Genomic DNA, 18611 nt, shown 5'->3' on the forward strand with positions numbered 1-18611 from the left:
CAAGATTTAAGTCAAAGAAAGTGAAGATCCAAGTCTTGACTGCCTTTTCACTAAAAACAACAATGACCATCCCCTGACTATCGAAATCTTCAGCCACTGTGGGGGTGAACATTATGACAACCCAGAAATTTTTCAAGCTGCCTCCCAAATTAGGCCATTAGGAATCACAAAAAGAAAACAGCAGTTTGTAATAACATGCTGCAATCAGTTTATTTTTGTGCTTTTAGTTTTCTTCCTAAGTGAGGGTAAATTTTCCATGGGTCGCAAACCCCAAACCCAGTCTCGAGTTGGTTAGTATTCATGGGTCAGTCCTGAGAGCTAGTGATAAGAACCTATTTAACTGTGGCAAGCATCACAGCAAATCCCAGCATCCACCCACAAATCTCTGCTACATGACTGGCTAGTGATTGAAAATATAAACGAAGGCTCATTTTACTCATTAAATATTCTGTTGTTATGGTAGGGTACATCCTATTTCTTTATTTTAGACACTCTTACTGCTCTGTGTTGCTTCCTTCAGGGCTTTTGTCAGGAAATCAACATCAACATTTCAGTTGGTGTTCCTGGAGCTGTCTATATATCAGGCTGAATGAGCTCCCCTCCCTAAATCTTTTACATCACTTTCCCCGCATTGCTGCACGTTATTATGATTTTCTGGTTGTTATTCTTTCTGCTTTGTTCTCGTTTCACCCATTCAAGCCTGAAAATGAGCAGGGTCGCAGAACCTCGCTGGAAAAATTCACTCGCAGTGTGGTAAGTTTAAGAGTTTCATAGCACTGTTGACATAAAGCGTGCACTGATTCATGGAGTTGCCCTCTTCCGCTGAGCTGGAAAAAGTGGGTAGGTCAAAGTAAACAGTGTCCTTTGTACAAAGAAGTACCTGATTACTGGCATGGATGCTAGTTAGTGTGGAACTGGGCCAGGCTGTGCTAACGTTCACAGCCACATGCCCTTCCTCAACAGCTGCCTCAAACTCTGTGAAAACACCGCCTAGATTCTAATGATCCACCCAGTTATCTCCAAAACATACAACATTCCTCTGACAGCTGTCCTGGCTGCCATCCCGAGATCTGCACTCAGTGCCCTGCACCATCACATGTAAACACGCAATCTCTCTCTCTCTCTCTCTCTTTCCCCAGCAGCACCAAATAACTCTGCGTCAAAGCGGTCCTGCTCCCCACTTTCATTGGATTCTTCATTGCATCTGAGACCTTAACAAGAAGGCTTTCCTTTTTAGGTGTTAAGGAATGCAAGCTCTACTAAAGTATGTGGACCTTTCAGATCATGTTCCCCTCCCTTTGACTCCATCCTGTTTTCTCACAGTGTGTTCACTGGCCTATAACTCTGTGATGTTAAGTAATGTGTTCACTGAAGGAATAACTTTCATCCCTTTAAGCTCCCACATCTATTAAATTCATGCTTGGGATGATGTTGAACTTATCTTCCATTGCCTTCGCTACTGTACTCCCTGCTTAGGGCAGGAAGCTGTCCCTTGTGCAACAAAGCCTTTCAGCCATCTCAAGTACAGTCAGTCCAGCTGGATCCCTCCCTCTGGTCCGCTCATGAAATTTTCATTGAGAACTGTCTACTTTACAGCAATCTCCTTAATTTCTCAGCTCCCCATATCCATTCTAACTCATGTCCCTCTGAACTTAGTTGGGAGGGATACATTACTTTCCCACTCTCTGCTTGGCTGTAACAAAGCTTGAATTTAAAAAGGGAGGTGATATCACCAAATCAGACAGTATGTGGTTCAGGGTCTAAAACAAGTCAGCCAGGTTCTTTACGCTAACAAAGAATTTGTTTTATTGCGGGAGAAAAAAAAACTTAAGCAAAGATGGCAAGAAATATAAATAAAAGGTTTAAAAAGTGCAAAATTGCCTAATTACCCCGCTTGAACAAGAACACAGATACAGACACACAAACAAACGCACACATATAGAACCACTTCGAGCTTGAAAAAATAAATAAAGTTCTGCAGAATGTTTTCTTAAAATAAAACTTTGGCCAAGAAACAGTTGAATTTGGAAATATAAATTATTCACCAAATGCCAAAATGCTGGTCTTCAGCCAAATTCGCTTACCTCACAACATATTGGTACTGGGTTTCTTCCTGGATTAGCTACAACTGTTTGAATTTTCTTTTTCTGCAGACAGGCTGTAGATGCAGGCTTCTAGCTCTGAAACGTTGATGCTAAAGGTTTCTGAGAGGGAGAGAGAGAGAGTGCCAAGGTTGCTCCCCTGTTTCAAGTTCTCTCTGACTGCCTGTGTTCAAAAAAAATATTTTATACCCACAACCTGGATTTGTTGAAGTATTGCCGATTCAGCGTGTCCAATCTCGTATGCTTTGCAAGTGCTACAATTTTGCTGCTGTAGTCATTGTCTTTAGTTTTGGATAGAGCTAATTTGACCACAGTAACACACATGCTGTTCATATCATGTGGCAAAGCTATAAAAGCTTAACTCAAACATAAGCCAAGTACACGTGACAAGTAAGATTGGCCGAATTCAAATATTACCACGCTTACATATTTAATACCTGCGTTTTTTATGCTCTTCCTTTATCTCTGCAAAGAATGTTTCAGTTGTGTCTACAGCCCAGTTCTTGCTCCATATGTCAGTCGTAGGTGTAATTCCAACTTTAGTTTCACTTTCTGAACTCAAACCTTATAAATTCACCTTTCAAAACAATAAGATCAAAATGACTTATTTGTCAGAAGTTGACAATTTGCCTCTTTTATGTTAAAAAATCCTTCTTGCCCCTAATAATATTATCGAGATTTATTTAATGTTCAGTTGGAAGTGCGTTGCTAACTTTGATCTCTGAGCATTTTGAAATGTTACATGCTCTCCCTGACACCCTCAGCTTCCACATTCAGAACCTTTATTTTCAATGTTGACCATTGCAGTTTCCCACATAATTCACAAATCGTGCATTCCAACTCTCATGTTGTTCTGAATGGTCTATTGTAAACTTCTCACTCTCCTGGATTCCTGCTGGTTTAAAGACTATTCTTCTATTCTGCACATTGCATGCAGAAAACACTGCATTAGATGCTAATTGGCATGCATGGGACCTCCAAGCAGAGGCACAGCTTTGATGAAATGTTGAGTGTTTCCCGCTTCATTTTCTGTTTAGATATTACTGCCTTCAGGACTCAACATTGAGTTCAACAACTTCAGACCATGAACTTTATCTCTAAGACTAGAGGAAAGATATGGTGATATAGGGTTCAGAAAAGGTTTACAGGGATATTTCCGAGGTTGGAGAGTTTGAGCTATGAGGGAGGGGCTGCATAGGCTGGGGCTGTTTTCCCTGGAGCGTTGGGCACTGAGGGGTGACCTTATAAAGGTTTATAAAATCATGAGGGGCTGGAGTGAATGGCCAAGGCCTTTTCCCTAGGGTAGGGGAGTCCAAAACTAGAAGGCATAGGTTTAAGGTGAGAGGGGAGAGATTTAAATGGGACCTAAGGTGCAACATTTTCATGCAGAGGGTGGTGCATGGAATGAGCTGCCAGAGGAAGTGGTGAAGCATGATAGAATTACAACATTTAAAAGGCATGTGGATAGGTATATGAGCAGGAAGGGTTTAGAGGGATATGGGCCAAATGCTGGCAGATGGAACTAGATTAATTTAGCATATCTGGTCAGCATGGATGAGTTGGACCGACAGGTCTGTTTCTGTGCTGTTCAACTCTATGGCTCTAAGTCCCAGTCTGAACTTGTTCTAATGTTCCTGCTTTCAGACAGCTGACTTTTATCCTGCTCTTAATGTCTACTCTGAGCTAATGCTTCATTTTTTCATTCATACCATTACCACTCCCTTCGCCTTTGCCATTAAAATCTTTGGTAATTAATGTCCAGCACTCTAAACGCTCCCTAACATTTCTTTTTGTTCTACCTAACCTTCCCCTGATTTGCAACAACATGGAACCCATTTCATTTCTAAATGGAAGAGTGACTGAGTCAGGGTGATTGGGTGAATCAATGAGTGAGGGAGGGTGACTGAACAAGAGAGTCAGCGAATGAGGGAGAGGGGGAGATTGAATGAGTAAAGGTAAGTGATGAAGGGGGAGTAATGGAAGGTCAATGAATGAGTGTATGACGGCAGGTCACTAAATGAGAGACTGAGCGAGAGAAGGTGAATGAGTGATGGTGAGTGAGGGATGCTAACTGAACGACAGTGAGTGAGGGAGGGAGGGTCAATGCGTGAAGGTGAGTCAAAGAATGAGGGAGGCTCAGTCAGTCAGTGAGCGTCAACGAGTAAGCAGGGTCAATGGTGGGTGAGTGAGGGTGAGACCCCCCAGATGGAGCAGTCACCTCAAGTAACATTTGTCCAGGAGATTTTCCACTGCCCATTGTCCATTACTGAGCTGTGTGGCAACGAAGCGTTTGTTTCACAACTATTTCTCCAGTACTCAATTCCATTTTTTATGAAGCCGGTGCAGAAATAGGCAGGCAGCCTGGTAGGGCTGGCAGATATAAGGCTGCAGCAATATTCACTAGATTCACAGAGCAGACACCTTGCACCAATTGTGAAACACCAGAATTGCTGTTTCAGGTAGCTGCACTGTCAGCCACATCCCTCCCTACGTCCTGTGTTTCTGTATGGGGTTCGCAGATTCTCCATGTATTGTCAGCGATGCCATCGCTGTAATTTCATTTTGTGCAAAAATGAGACAAAAAAGAGAAGTGAAACACAGGTGTATTTTGAATGAATTTTCATTTTGAAGAGGAACGTTTTTCCAGCCCATGAAACACGTACTTGGAAATAAAGACAGGTGCCATGAGAGAAATAAGTCCTTTTCTGGCAAAATTAATTGCGAATCAGCCCCAGTGCCATAAATAAGAATAACTGCAGAAGGGTGCAGCAGACTTATGCACCCCAAGTCAGTCAGTCAGTCAGTCCCTAGATCACAGCTTAACTGTTCCCAGTAAATTACAACCTGCCACAGCCAAAACAGGTTGATGGAATCCAATGGAAAGTGATATCTGGTTGGACTTCCCAAGCACATACCTACTTATGCTGGTTACGTACAATCATAGTTTTGAGCCAGCTGCTTTCTGGGCCACTGCACAATAGAACTCTTTTAAAATCTATGGATAGAGAAGATCATTGTACAGTGCTTTGGAGATTGTAAGAACTGCAGACGCTGGAGAATCTGAGATAACAAGGATGAACACAGCAGGCCAAGCAGCATCAGAGGAGCAGGAAAGCTGACATTTCGGGCCTTTTTCAGAAATTTTGGCCTGCTGTTTGTATCCAGCTCTACACCATATAGTACTGTTCTTTTGTACAGGTTTCCCCATCTTGCTTCATTTTGCCTTATAATAATGCTCCAACCTTAAGTGTATTTTATGATTTGATGCTAGTAACATTATAGGACAGTTAAGTCAGCCTTCACTAATATTGTGGTTAGCCCCTCAGGTCACAGCTGACATTTCGCCAATTGTGATAAGTCAAAAGTTCAAGCTTCACTCCAGGTCACAGTACAGTCTGTATTGCAGTAATCCAGACTGTACCACAGTGCGAATAAATGTGTGAATGGTCTGAAATATGGATGACATGTGTTTTTGAGACCTACATAAACAATCCCATGCCATTAACTGAAGAGCAATATGTTCTTCTCGACTCCTAGCCAACACTTGTTGCTCAACTAACATGATTCAACCAATCCTTCGTATCAGTTGCTTACTCAATGCTGCAGAATGTGAAATTACTGATTTACACAAACATGCAGGCATTTCAAAACATTGAAAAACAGAGAGATGGAGAAAGTTTTAAAATGAATAGAAAGTTTCCTTATTACAGACTTAAAAAAGTAACCTCCTCAAGCACCATAGTGTAATAGAAGTCATGAAACTGAAGCTGTAAGAGAAGTCGAGAGAAGACATCAGACTAGCAGCAGCATGTAAAGAGAGAGATCGTAGATAATAAACTAAAGAGTTGTATTTAGTATCCTCTGATTTACAGATGTAAATAAAAGAATGTTACAATTCATCAGAAGTGAAAGAGCCTTACTTAGAGATAATTGGCCGCCCGTGTATGTGTAGACAGCCACAGTCCTAAGATACTTAGGACAGGTATCTAACTATAGTAGTAACAGTATTCGTTTAAAGTATATAATAAAGCAAACACACTTCAATTTTCAAAGAGGAAAATTGTGATTGTCTTGCTGTGTGTTTTTTGAAATAAGGACAATATGAAATTACATGTGCCCACACTGAATATGTAAAAACTGATAATATGACGAGTTAATAGGTATGCCCACCGGTAATAAATGTTATATTTGTTAATTGTGTTCAAAAATGCCTATTTTATAGGGTAAGTCATTGACTGCAAAACGTCTTACTGGTCTCATGCAGTCCTCCTGACGGACACCGAGCTGCCTGCTGCAGAAAATGAAGGAGCTTGTACCTGCACTCCCAGCAATCACCACATGAAGGAGCCATTGTGAAGGGTCGTGCTGTACAACCAGACAAAACGATCATTTTGGAACATTGTAATCTTTCTTCTGTGCAGAATGAATTTTGAGTTACTGCAGATGTCATTGAAAAATCTCTTTTTATTTAACAGAACAACGGGTTAGTTCCAGGCATGATGGAGCAGAAATGGAATTTTTGGCTGTCAGTGAAACCAGAAAGTAGTTTCTGGCCATCTGCATCGAAAGACGAAGGTTTGATGAAATGCTCATGTGTTCGGTTTTGTATCCAGTCAGTGTTCTGCACAGTTGAGCAATACGTGTCAGGGATATGTGAATTGCGTCCTGTAGAAGTCACTTCCTTCCCTGCCTCTCATTCACAGCTGATAGCAGCTTCCACAGACAGATTTATATTTCAACTTAACCGCCTGTCTTTGCTGTTATTTATTTATCAGTCATGAAACATCTCACAGCATAGTTAATGGCATTTAATGTGTCTTCTGATGGCTATAAAGGAGCAGCTCGTGCATGCAGCTCAGAGTGAAACGGGTCATTTACTTGATGCTGACTCGCTGCAGAGGTGAGGAAAGAAATCACGCCAGACCATTGCATCAGTTAGCCTTCAGCTCAGGTTTTATCATAGGAGCTGCAATTGTGTTGCAATTAGTTACAGCCAAAATGTCTTAACTCCATTGCTACATCTTAATGCTGTGTTACTTATAAATACTTCATGCCATTCTGGGATTTTATTTGGTGATCTTAGAGAAAAAGCAACTTTTGAAAAATAAGTTTACTGGCCAATATTTTGGTTCCTCAACTAACCACCAAAGCAGATTAATTGGGTATTTATCTCAAGACTTTACTGTGCACCAGTTGTGGCTGTATTTTACATAATCAGATCTGACTACACTTCCAAAGTGTTTTGTTGTCCTCTGAGATCTTTGAGACATTTTAATTTTCTGACTGTGGCAAATTGAAGGAAGATCTTTCTTCTTCCTCATCACCTGCAGGGTATTTTCCTGTTTCCTGTCAAATTTCTATTCCAATTAAGTCACTTTCAATTAAATTAAATAACACAAATTAATTAAAATTAAATTACATTGAATCTGTAAAATAAGAATAGCCCTTATCAAAATGCATTAGCTCTCAGTTTTCAGCATTGTAGTTCATTTCCGTTTACATGCTCATGCAAGTTTATTAATGTTCACTTATATTTTATCTCAATTGTCCTCTATCATCTGTACACCGCCCCCCATTTCCCCACACATGTACACAATTTTCAAATTCGGTAATTATACTTACGATTCCAGAAAATGGTGAACAATTCTAGTTCCAACTCCAGGTTCCGTGGACCATCACTTCTTGCCTTCCCCAGTTACTTTTCATCCCTTAGTTTTTGTTTTCAGAACCGTAGCCACTTTGCTCTCCATACTGCTCGTCTCTTCCGGTGACTCCTCGTTCTGTGACTTCTGTCATGAGCTCATTGTGCAGCACTTTATCAGAAGCAAACAAACATGGAATTCTGGAAACTCAGCAGGCCTGGCAATACTTGTGGAGTGAGAAACAGAGATAATATTTTGAATCTTTTTCAAAATAATTCTTCTCAAAACTCAAGTACATTGCATATGAACATAAGAATTGGGAGGAGCAGACCATTGTCACGACTTGAACCTGCTTCATCTTTCAATAAGATCACGCAAGCCCCACCCCCAAATATTCCCGCCTGTGCTTGATCATTTTAGTTTCTCGACGAGTCAGTCTACTTCTGCATCAACAGAATTCAATGACTCTGTCTCCACCATTCTCTGGAGCAGACTCAGAAAACTCTGAGGAAAATAAAAACTCTACATTTCCATCTTAAATATAAGACTGTGTTCCTTACAAGATCTACTGCATTACCCAAAACTACACTTTCTCTGACTGCAATATCCTTGGTCCAGCATGGAATTCCTTTGAAATCCACATTCATTGCTCTGTTGTAGTTCTAGACAGTTTCCATTTAAGGTAAAGATTCCAATAGCTTTCCTAATACCACTGTTAAGTTAAATAGATATCTCCAGTTCCCTGGATGTATTCTGTCTCTTTTCTTACTTATAGGAATCAAAACACTATCCATCATTCCTTTCACTACACCACTTCCTGAATAATCTACTTTTCACCTAACTGTAGGGATTCTATGGTTCTTTTAGCATGTGTGGTGCCTCCAATTGAGGTCAGGGGTTTTATCCCCTCTAAGTAGAGTCACGAGATGTGAGATCAAAGATCCACAGCATAGAAAAAGCCCCTTCAAGGCCCATCAAATCCATCCTGGTGAGAAACCAAGCACCTAACGATTCAAGAGATAGTAAGAACTGCCGATGCTGGAGCCAGAGATAACACAAGAAAAGGGTCCCGACTGAAATGTCCCTTTTCTGAAGAAGAGTCCCGAACAGAAACATCAACTTTCCTGCTTCTTGGCCTGCTGTGCTCCTATACCTAACATTTATACTTCTACTTTCCAAGCACTTGGCACATAAACACGTATGGCTTCATAGAATCCCAACAGCATGGAAACAGGCCATTTGGCCCAACAAGCCCAGACCAACCCTCTTGGGAGAATCCCACCCATACCCATCCCCTATCCCTGTAACCTTGTAATTCCCATTGCTAATGCACCTAACCTACACATCCCTGAACACAATGGGCAATTTAGCATGGCCAGTCTACCTAGCCTGCACATCTTTGGACTGTGGGAGGAAACCAGAGCACCTGGAGGAAACCCACGCAGACCCAGGAGATTGTGCAAACTCCATGCAAACACTCAGCCAACGGTGGGATTGAACCTGGGTCCCTAGTGCCATGAGACAGCAGTGCTAACCACTGTGCCACCGTGCTGCCTTGTCTTTGTGTCTTCCAGTGGTCTCCCTGTTAGCTGTCAGCAATATCCTTATGTATTTTTGGTCTGATGTCATTAGCCTCTATGATAAATTCTGACATAAACTCAATATTTTTGACAATTTCCATGACTTTATCTCTAATGTTTAAAGAAGATGATTTATCATTCTATCCAACATTTGTCCAGCAGCCAATACCATTAAAGTAGTCACTATTGCCCTTTGACAATTTAGTCATGTTAGAAGACTATTACTGTAACAGTATGTTGATGCAACTTTTTTAATGTCCAATACATGAGCAATGCTAGTGCAGCACCTCCCAAAACAGAGGGCGCTAACTGCTTTAAGTCTCACTGACAGCCCCAGGAGAACGTTTTATAATTGGTTGTGTTCTTGAAAATTATATTGTAGCAAAATCTCCACTTTCGTATATATGTAGAAAACCATGTAAAAAATATATAAATTGAAGCATGTACATATTTATAACAAAACTGGGAAAAAGTTGCATTTTTTTGCTTCATCTTGCTCATTGTGTCATTTCGTGGGCAGAGAATGGTTGTACAGTTCATTACATAGATAGCGATTTCAATTAAAATTTCGTTAAAGGTTTGTCCTATGGTCCTTGTTGCAGCCCAGTATGTTTCAGAGATAATTTGTCACGACATTTTTTAGCACCTTTTACGTTGATAACACTGACCCTGCATTATGACCATGAGAATGCTATATGCTTTACATTTACTGATGCAGGGAATCTCTCTGTCTTTCCTGATCCATGCCCTTTAACATGGCAATGGGCATAGACATTGTAATAACAGAGACAGGAAAAATAGTTCCATCATCAAAATACTTTATTAGCACATTCTAAGAAAACAAAATAAGCGTTCTCTTTACATGTATATACTTTTAAGAATCTTAGATCATAGTATCTGTAACAAAATAATTTATGAAAAGTGCTGAGTTTTTGGTCAAAAGCAGCAAACTGCTATAACATTGAGATGGAGTTCTGCGATAACCACAGCCTTGGAAAGGATTGGATTATTTGGTAGTAGATCGGAAATCCAAAGAAAATCCAACCACAAGTTTAAATCAAGGTTAATTGGTGCAATCTGTGTTACTTTTGTCTTCATTATGCAGTTCCTCAGTCCACTTCTTTGTAATCAAGTTGTCAGCTCCTAATCTTTTAAGTCAGCCCAAGTGTGACTTGGTGTTAGATCTCGTCTGAAGCACTCATGTGAATCATATTGAGATTTTTCTTTTGTCTGTGAATGGTGCTATAAAAGTACAAGCTGTTGCCGTCTGAAGTAGAAAATAAGGTTGGATTTGAGTGCCTACAGCATTAGAGTTCAGAACAGGTCCAGATGGGAGTGAATTAAATGGCTCAGAAAGTGGTTTGGTGACAACGTGTATTGGAATGTTAATAGCAATGTCAAGCACTATATCCTCAATTTTCATAGAATCCTAAGGTGTGGAAACAGACCACTCAGCCCATTGAGGCCAAACCAACCCTTCAAAGAGCATCTCACCCAGTCCCACCCCCTTACCTATCCCTTAATCCTGCATTTCCCATGGTTAACCCACCTAACCTACACAATTTAGCGTGGCTGATCCACCGAACTTGCGCCTCTTTGGACTATGAGAGGAAAGCACAGCACCTGGAGGAAACCCACGCAGGCACAGGGGGGATGTGCAAACTCAATATAGATACCCACGAATGGAATCGAAATTGAGTCCCTAGTGCTGTGAGGCATCAGTGCTAATCACTGAGCCTCTGTGCCACCCCTTCACTCCAGTGAATTCCAGAAGCTGTGGGAAAAGACCAAAGATTTCCAGCCAGGTGAAAACATTCCAACACATTATTGTATACCAGCCTTACAAGTTTGGAATAACATCTGGAGAGAGCTGGAAGAAGTTTAACCTCTTGCCCCAGAATACCCAAAAGAGCCAGAGAGTAAGAAAAAGATAAAATGCTCTATTTTCAAATAAAAGAGTTCAAAGTAATTACACCGACTAAAATTAAGGGCAAGAATTGAAATCAATGAAAATCAATTTGTGCAGAATCAAACTCAGGCTCTGAGTTGGAACACTACATCTTCTTAACTGTTGATTGTTTTTCCCCAAATACGTACTGAAATCCGAAACATTTATCCCCAAAATGCTGTGGATGCAGAGTCTCTAGAAATTTTCTTGAAAAAAATACTGTTACTTTGGTGGATTTTTTTTAAAGTGTATTATGGAAATGAACATAGAGAAACAGTTGAGACCAATGCTAATGGAAGAAGCAGAAGGAACTGAGCAGTCTCCTCTTCTCCCAAGTGTGGAAATAGGAAGATAGTCACAAGTGCATCATGGTTTTCACTGCGAACAACCTCACAAAATCGTACAAACAAGGAGCAGGAGGTAGGCCATTCAGCCCTTCTCCCCCATCGCACCATTGAACAAAATCATGGCTGATCTGTTCATAACCACAAATCCACATTCCTGTCTACCCCTTATATCATTTCACCCCTTTGCTTTCCAAGAACCTATCCACTCCTGCCTTCAAAATATGCAAACTTCTACTTCCACTGCCTTTTCAGAAAGCTGGTTCCAATGTCTCACAACCTCGGTGAGAGAAATGTTGCCTCATCTCCATTTAAAATTTGCAGACATTTATTTTTAAACAGTGATCATTTGTTCTTGAATTTTATCCAAGAGGAAACCATCCTTTTCAGATCCACCCTTTCAAGTCCCCTCAGGATCTTATATGCTTCGATCAAGTTGCCTTTTCCTCTTCTAAACTCCAGTGGATACAAGGTCAGGCTGTCCAGCCTTTTCTTATACGTAACGCACCCATTCCAGCTATTAGTTTAGTAAACCTTGGTCGAACCATTTCCAATGCATTTACCAATGCAATGCAAATAAGGTGCTCGTTATTGTACACAGGTACTCCAGATATGGTCCCATCAGTGCCCTGTATAGTGGAAATCATAACCTTCTTTTGTATTCAATTCCCCACATGAGACATGATAACATTCTGTTAGCTTTCCTCGTTACTTGCTGAGATGCCTTATTCTAAGAGGAAACCTCAGTCAAGTGTCAGGGCAAACCAAAAAAAACCCTAACTGAGCCATTCGTTTGAAACCACACTCCCAGTCTCTACACCTGTCTTTGGAACTACTATTGGGAAATGTATCATTCGTGACAATACCTTCCCATGAGCTTATCACTCCATTTGAAAGCACAAAATTGCTAGCACAAACTATGCATGTAAAATATGTACAGTAGCTGTTCCAGGTTCCTGGAAAGACTGTAAAGGTTTGGCATTTCAAAGTTTTCTGAATCATTGGTAACTTTGTGGAGAGCACCAAAACCTGAGCAATTGCTGTCTCACGCTGTGAATTTTAAAAAATATATATAAATAAAAAGCTAAAAAAATGGCAATGTATGCGATGATTCCCTGTTTACTACACATCAAACCTATTGGAGCAGGTTGGGTTGCCTCAAGGTCATGTGAGTTCAGCAGAGAACCCTAATTCTCCACCGTCATTGATTAGCACCTATTGTACATTGTTTCCACACAATAGTCTGTTGGGTACATGCAGCCACATAGTGTCCCAGTGAGCCAGAAATGTCCTAGTATTGACTGCACTTAGGTAGAATAATTGACCATGACTGACTTAATGTACGGAGATTACTGCACCTATTCATTGACCACTGGAAGTGGGAAGTGTGAGAAAGGGTGACCAATGAGGGCAGGATTGCATTGATCTGTGACAGTCTTTACAGTGAGATCTTAGCTCAAGAATTAGCCACTGCCTAGAACTCTACTGACACCCAAAGGAATCATCACACTGCGCCAACACCTTCAGGTGAAAAGGCCAAAGACAGTTCAATTTAAAATGGTCTGAGTGACATTTCAATCATCTCTAGCAACAACCTGTTCTACCAAATCTCTGGAGGGACAGTTGGCTCCAGTACTGCAAACAAATGGTTTCTTTCTCTCCTTTAGAAAAAAAATCAGAGATCAGCCAGGCTGTAGCAAATCCATTTGTCCTTCAATCTGCAGCTCAGCAGATTAATCCCTCAAACTATTATTCTATCACTGCGCTAGACCTACACAGCAATCAACCATTCTAAAGCAAATGTAAAACCTTGACACTCAAGATATCATAAGGTATCACCCATTCACCACCGTTAAGGTTCAGAGACAGATAAACAGTTGGTCTTGCATTCTGACTTACGCTCCCCCCATATATTTATCGGGGAAGAAAATGAAGACTTACCGATAAAAAGAGAGAAAATGGCTGCTATCACTTGCAGGGTAAACAGAGTGGATTATAGTTTCTTCTCATCATGGGCATTCTCATGTGAGGCTCTGCCAAATCCAGTTGTATGAACCATGCATCCATTGATACTGTAACGGATTTTACCGATGGAGCATTCTTTTGGCAGCACAGACATTACAAACTATGGTCTCAAGCAATCATAACCAGTAGGCACTTTGCATCAAGTGGCCCCCAGTCATGTCAGAGCTGTAAATTTCTGCATCACTTTTCACACCTACACTGAAAGACATCATTTTGGTAGCTGCCACATTGTCACAGGAAGTGCCTGTATTTAATCCCCGCAATCTAATATCGCACATTGACTCTGCAACGTACATTTGCATAATTTAAGGAGCTCTGAGCTCCTTATCAAAACATGACTTTAGCCTGCCTGCAAAGGTGAAGCTTCTTTGGCACACTATGTGAGGAAATAACATGTTGTTTCATTGTGATTGATGTGCGGGATCAGAAGTACCATCATTAAAATGCTGTTCTACCTCCAACAATCTCCACAAATGATCCAATCATTTAAGATGGACCTCATACTTGGAGGATACCTTTGTCAACCTTTAGACATCAGCATTGAAAATGACAGCAACGATCCTCAAGCCCAGGAACATCCGACAGCTACTGCACAGACTTTGGGGGAGAGCCAGCAGCTGAAAGAGAAAGATCCTGATTTACCAAGGTGGTTGCCAGCATCTGCAGCTGTTGGAGTTCACCTTTTATAATGTCCCCGTGAAAAGGAGAGTCAAGCAGCTCAGGCAGTGGGATCGGTGCACAGCACTAAAGGCTACACCCACATGGCTTTGAGAACATCCCATCGCTAACCTGCAGAGATCACCAACTGCAAAAGGCTGATATTCCACCAATGCGCAGCTGTGACCATAGAATCCAGATTTTGGAGGTCTATGCCAGATATCCCGGGAGCTGCCTTTATGAATACATATTGAAGAACCCACAGGTCTCTTACAATGCGCTTGAGGTATCCTGGGATTGTTGCTGAGACAAGAGTAACCCCCCCCCCAAAACAGTGCAAATGGCGCTTTTACAAAACCCACAGACTGATGCAGAGCCAAGATGCAAGAGGCAGTGGGCCTTCTTAAGGTAAGGTCTCAATGCCAAGGCTGCTCCAAGGGACCCTCACAGTATATGCCAAAAAGTGTCCCACACCATTATGACATGCTGCATTCTTCACAACCAGAAAATGGGTAAGTACTGGGTGCTGACAAAACCGAGAACAGTGCTCTGAGAATGTGGATCAGAATCAGGTCATTAGCCTGACTAGGCATTTAACAGACCATGAATGAGCTCAAGAACCAGGCAATATCTTATTGAAGATAACATGGTGTGAAGCAGGATGAACACAGCAGGCCAAGCAGCATCAGAGGAGCAGGAAAGTTGACGTTTCGGGTCAAGACCCTTCTTCAGAATAGTTTTCTCAAATGTGGTATTCAATATAGTCATAATTTTGATGCTTAGGCAATCAACTAAAACAAGATCCCTTCCACTTCAAAGAAAACCCTATGGACTTATTACCACAGTTTCCTTAAATATTTTCTAAGCAACCTGTTCAGAGAGATGTTATTGCACACTTCTGGAGCAAGTCAATCTTGTACCCAGGCTTACTGACTTACAGGTAGGGATACTACCATTGTGCCACAAGGCCACCTTATTATAGATATTTACAAATCATCCTGCTCAGAGGTGTTATGATACACCTCAAGGACAGGTGGGACTTGAACCTGGGCTTCCAGGCTCTGAGGTGGGGATGGTACCACTGCTTCACAAGAGCTCCTCCACAATTTTCTTGTGTTTGACCTAGGAATGAACCTTGAGTGGCTCAACTCTTACTCTGAGACTCACTTTGCAATATTTCACAAATTCTTCAAAAATCTCTGCTTGGCTTTGGACACCAAAAATACTTCTTACTATGGTTCTCAGATGGACTTGATGAAGTTCCTTGAAGAATGTTTCCCTAAATCCTAGCAGAGTAATTATACTTAGCATGTGGACTGCAGCGGTTAAAGAAGACAACTCACCATCACTTTCTCAAGATAACAAAGTGTGGAGCCGGATGAACCCAGCAGCATCTTAGGAGCACAAATTGGCCTGCTGGGTTCATCCAGCTCCACACTTTATTATCTTGGATTCTCCAGCATCTGCAGTTCCCATTACCTCTGATATCACTTTCTCAAGGGCAGCTAGGGGCAGGCTATAATTGCTGGTCGAACCGGAGATGCCCATGCCTGACAAGTGAATAAAAATAGAACCTTGAACTACACTCATTCATTTCTTCATGAGGCATACTCCTGCATTTACAACATTATCACACTTGTTATGGACCATACCAAACCACTCCAAATTTTTAGTAATCCAGACCCTAACTTTCTCTTACTTTAAAGGCAAATGTAAGGTGTTTCATTCCAGATGCAATTTGATCAGTCAATTTAAAGCAAAACATGCTTTATTCATCCACTGTAGTTAAAATACAACAAAGAAGGAATTGGAATAACTTAAACTCTATTGGAAAACTTAACAGAACATTAGACACAGTAACTATTACAAATTAACTGTTCCAATATAGTAACATCCCACAAACACACCTCTTGGCAAAAGGCAAACTCAGAACACAGATTGTCTCACATGCAGTTCTCCAATCCAGGAGGAAAAAAAATCAAAAGACAATTCTGAGAGACAGAACTCCAGCTTTCAGCTGTAGCAAAGAGAGATGTGGCAGTTTTTCACACCCCAGCAGTTTCTGCTGAAAGTTAAATTATAGATCCTGGATCTGTGGGAGTGTCACCCCACCTTTCAGGATGCTTCTATCGTTCCAACATTAAAAAAACCCAAGGCATCACAAACTGTTTACTCTATTGGTTCTGGCAGATTGCTGATTAACTCTGTCTTAAAATATCTCTTCAAACAAAAAAACAAAACAACCTCTTAAAGCCACAGCATCATCACAAACTGTTGAGGCCAGCCTTCCATGATTTGAGCACTTTTCTGAGCTTGACACACTTGTAAATCTCTGGCAGACATATGGGATGTTATTTGCCGTTCCCAGCAGCAGCCTCCTAGATGGCCATCACTGGTAGTATGCAGTCCCAGGGCCTTGCAGGCCAGAGAATGAAGGATTGCTTTTTACTGTCAGCCCCAGTGTTGGGACTTACAGAAAGAATAGTAGGCAGCCCAGTCTGGTGCTTTAACACAGTAATCATTCTGCTAAAAATTCTGCTAAGCCACATTCCTAAGAGCAAAAAGTCCAGTGCTAGCAAGAAAAGAAAATCTTGTGTTCTTATATACACTTTTCACAACCTTCCAAAGCACTTTAAAGCCAATGAAGTACTTTCTAATTATAGCCATTATTGTAATGTTAAATGCTCAGCAGCTAACCAGCATAAAGCAAATAGTCACAAAAAGGTGACAACATAGTAATCAAATGAACAGTTTCAGTGTTGCAGGCTGAGGGATAAATATCAACCACTGGAACCATTCTCTGCTCTGTTTTGAAAAGGCCAGAGAGGGTAGACAGAGCATCTGTATATTGTTTCATCGGAGGAGAGATATCCAGTCAGCAACATTCCTTCTCTAATATTGCATTCCAGTGGAAGCAGGTAGACTGCAGATGGCAGTGTAACATTGGCAAAGTGTGTTGAGAACCTGCACCAAACACAAAATTAAGACAAATGGCCCCAGTTCTCATTTTCCTCAATTAAAAAAAAAGGCCCAGATTTCCTGGTCTCCAGATAGTCAGAAAGCAGATGTAACCCAAAGACACTCATTGAGATCTTTCAGAAATGCTGATGTAGTAATAATTTGGGAATTGCCTTGAAAATTTACATTTCTGATCAGCCATTATCCTGCACCCTTTGATGGGCTCTCCAAATCTGATTTCAATAGTGAGCCAGTAATTGTTACACTAACTACTGGGTAACTATATAACACATCCCCAACTCCCTGTTATACATCTTCCCCAACCATTTGACTCTACCCACATTAAAATCTTCAAACTCACCTCAATCTTTAGTGTGGTCTGTCAACCCTCTAGCCTGAACCACCTACTCTCCTAACTCCACGGTTTGGTCTGGTCTTTCAATCCTCCTGATGTACCACACCACACCGAATGTACACTATTGGTAATCTTAACAGAACATTATAACACAACTACCTCCCCCAAGGCAAACCCAACGAACCTCCAACTCCCCAGCTATCCTGTTCATCCATGTTTTGCCCTTGAGCTGACTTGACTACCTTACGTCCTCAAGACTGTCCCTTTATTGACCCCTAACACAACCTGACCTACCTTGTGGCCCCACCTGACCTCAGCCTGACCTCATTATTACTCCCACAGCCTGATTTAACTACGTCCCATCACCAAGTAACCTAAGACCCAATCTGATGGACAATCTCACCCCGCACCGCAGTATCTACCCCCTCAACCTTCTGATTCTGCCAATAACCACCCAGCCCACCCCACCCAATCTGACTTGACTACCCACCAAGTGCCACACTGCCCTCTTGCTCAGCAGCCTGGCACCATGCACACCCAACTCATGCCTGTGAACTGACCCCCTCAGCCACTCACCACACACACAGTTAACTTTTGTCTTCTGTAAAGATTGTCCACATTGATCCTGGTGAAAATCCCTGTGAGTTCTGCAGAATCCTTAATCTGTTTATGGGACGGATAAGTTGGAAGTAATGAACTTTTGTCTGATCTGGATCTGAAACTGGGAGGTTTGAACCAAAGCTATTAAACATCTGCAGTCAGTGATGAAGTCAGCTTCATAGAATAGAATGTTGAAGAAATAGAACATGAGATTTGAATATATAGATGACCCAAAAATCATGAAGCAGGGATCCTATATTCCACTGCATTTAGAGATTACAAACATGAAGTGAAATTAAGGTTAAACAATGAAGACATAGTGCTTCCATGAAATTAAGCCTGTGGTTTGTATTGGGCTGAGAAAATACTTTTGACTCTCTGAACCTGCTTCCCATGGAAC

The 18611-nt window shown here is 41.3% G+C and overlaps 1 protein-coding gene across 4 annotated transcripts in view; it reads left to right on the forward strand.

Moving 5' to 3' along the window:
* The window catches only part of LOC125455913 (regulator of G-protein signaling 6-like), a 516870-nt gene extending 504207 nt beyond the window's left edge, over window positions 1-12663 (forward strand). For all 4 annotated transcript variants that reach the window (XM_048538464.2, XM_048538465.2, XM_048538466.2 and 1 more), the window contains 2 exons: window positions 700-753; window positions 6325-12663. In XM_048538464.2, coding sequence (XP_048394421.1) covers window positions 700-753; window positions 6325-6375 — 105 coding nt within the window. In that variant the 3' untranslated portion in view covers window positions 6376-12663. The remainder of the gene's footprint in view (window positions 1-699; window positions 754-6324) is intronic.
* The last annotated feature ends 5948 nt before the right edge of the window (window positions 12664-18611 follow it).

This window comes from Stegostoma tigrinum, chromosome 10 (assembly GCF_030684315.1).
Source record: "Stegostoma tigrinum isolate sSteTig4 chromosome 10, sSteTig4.hap1, whole genome shotgun sequence".
Taxonomy (NCBI): Eukaryota; Metazoa; Chordata; class Chondrichthyes; order Orectolobiformes; family Stegostomatidae; genus Stegostoma; species Stegostoma tigrinum.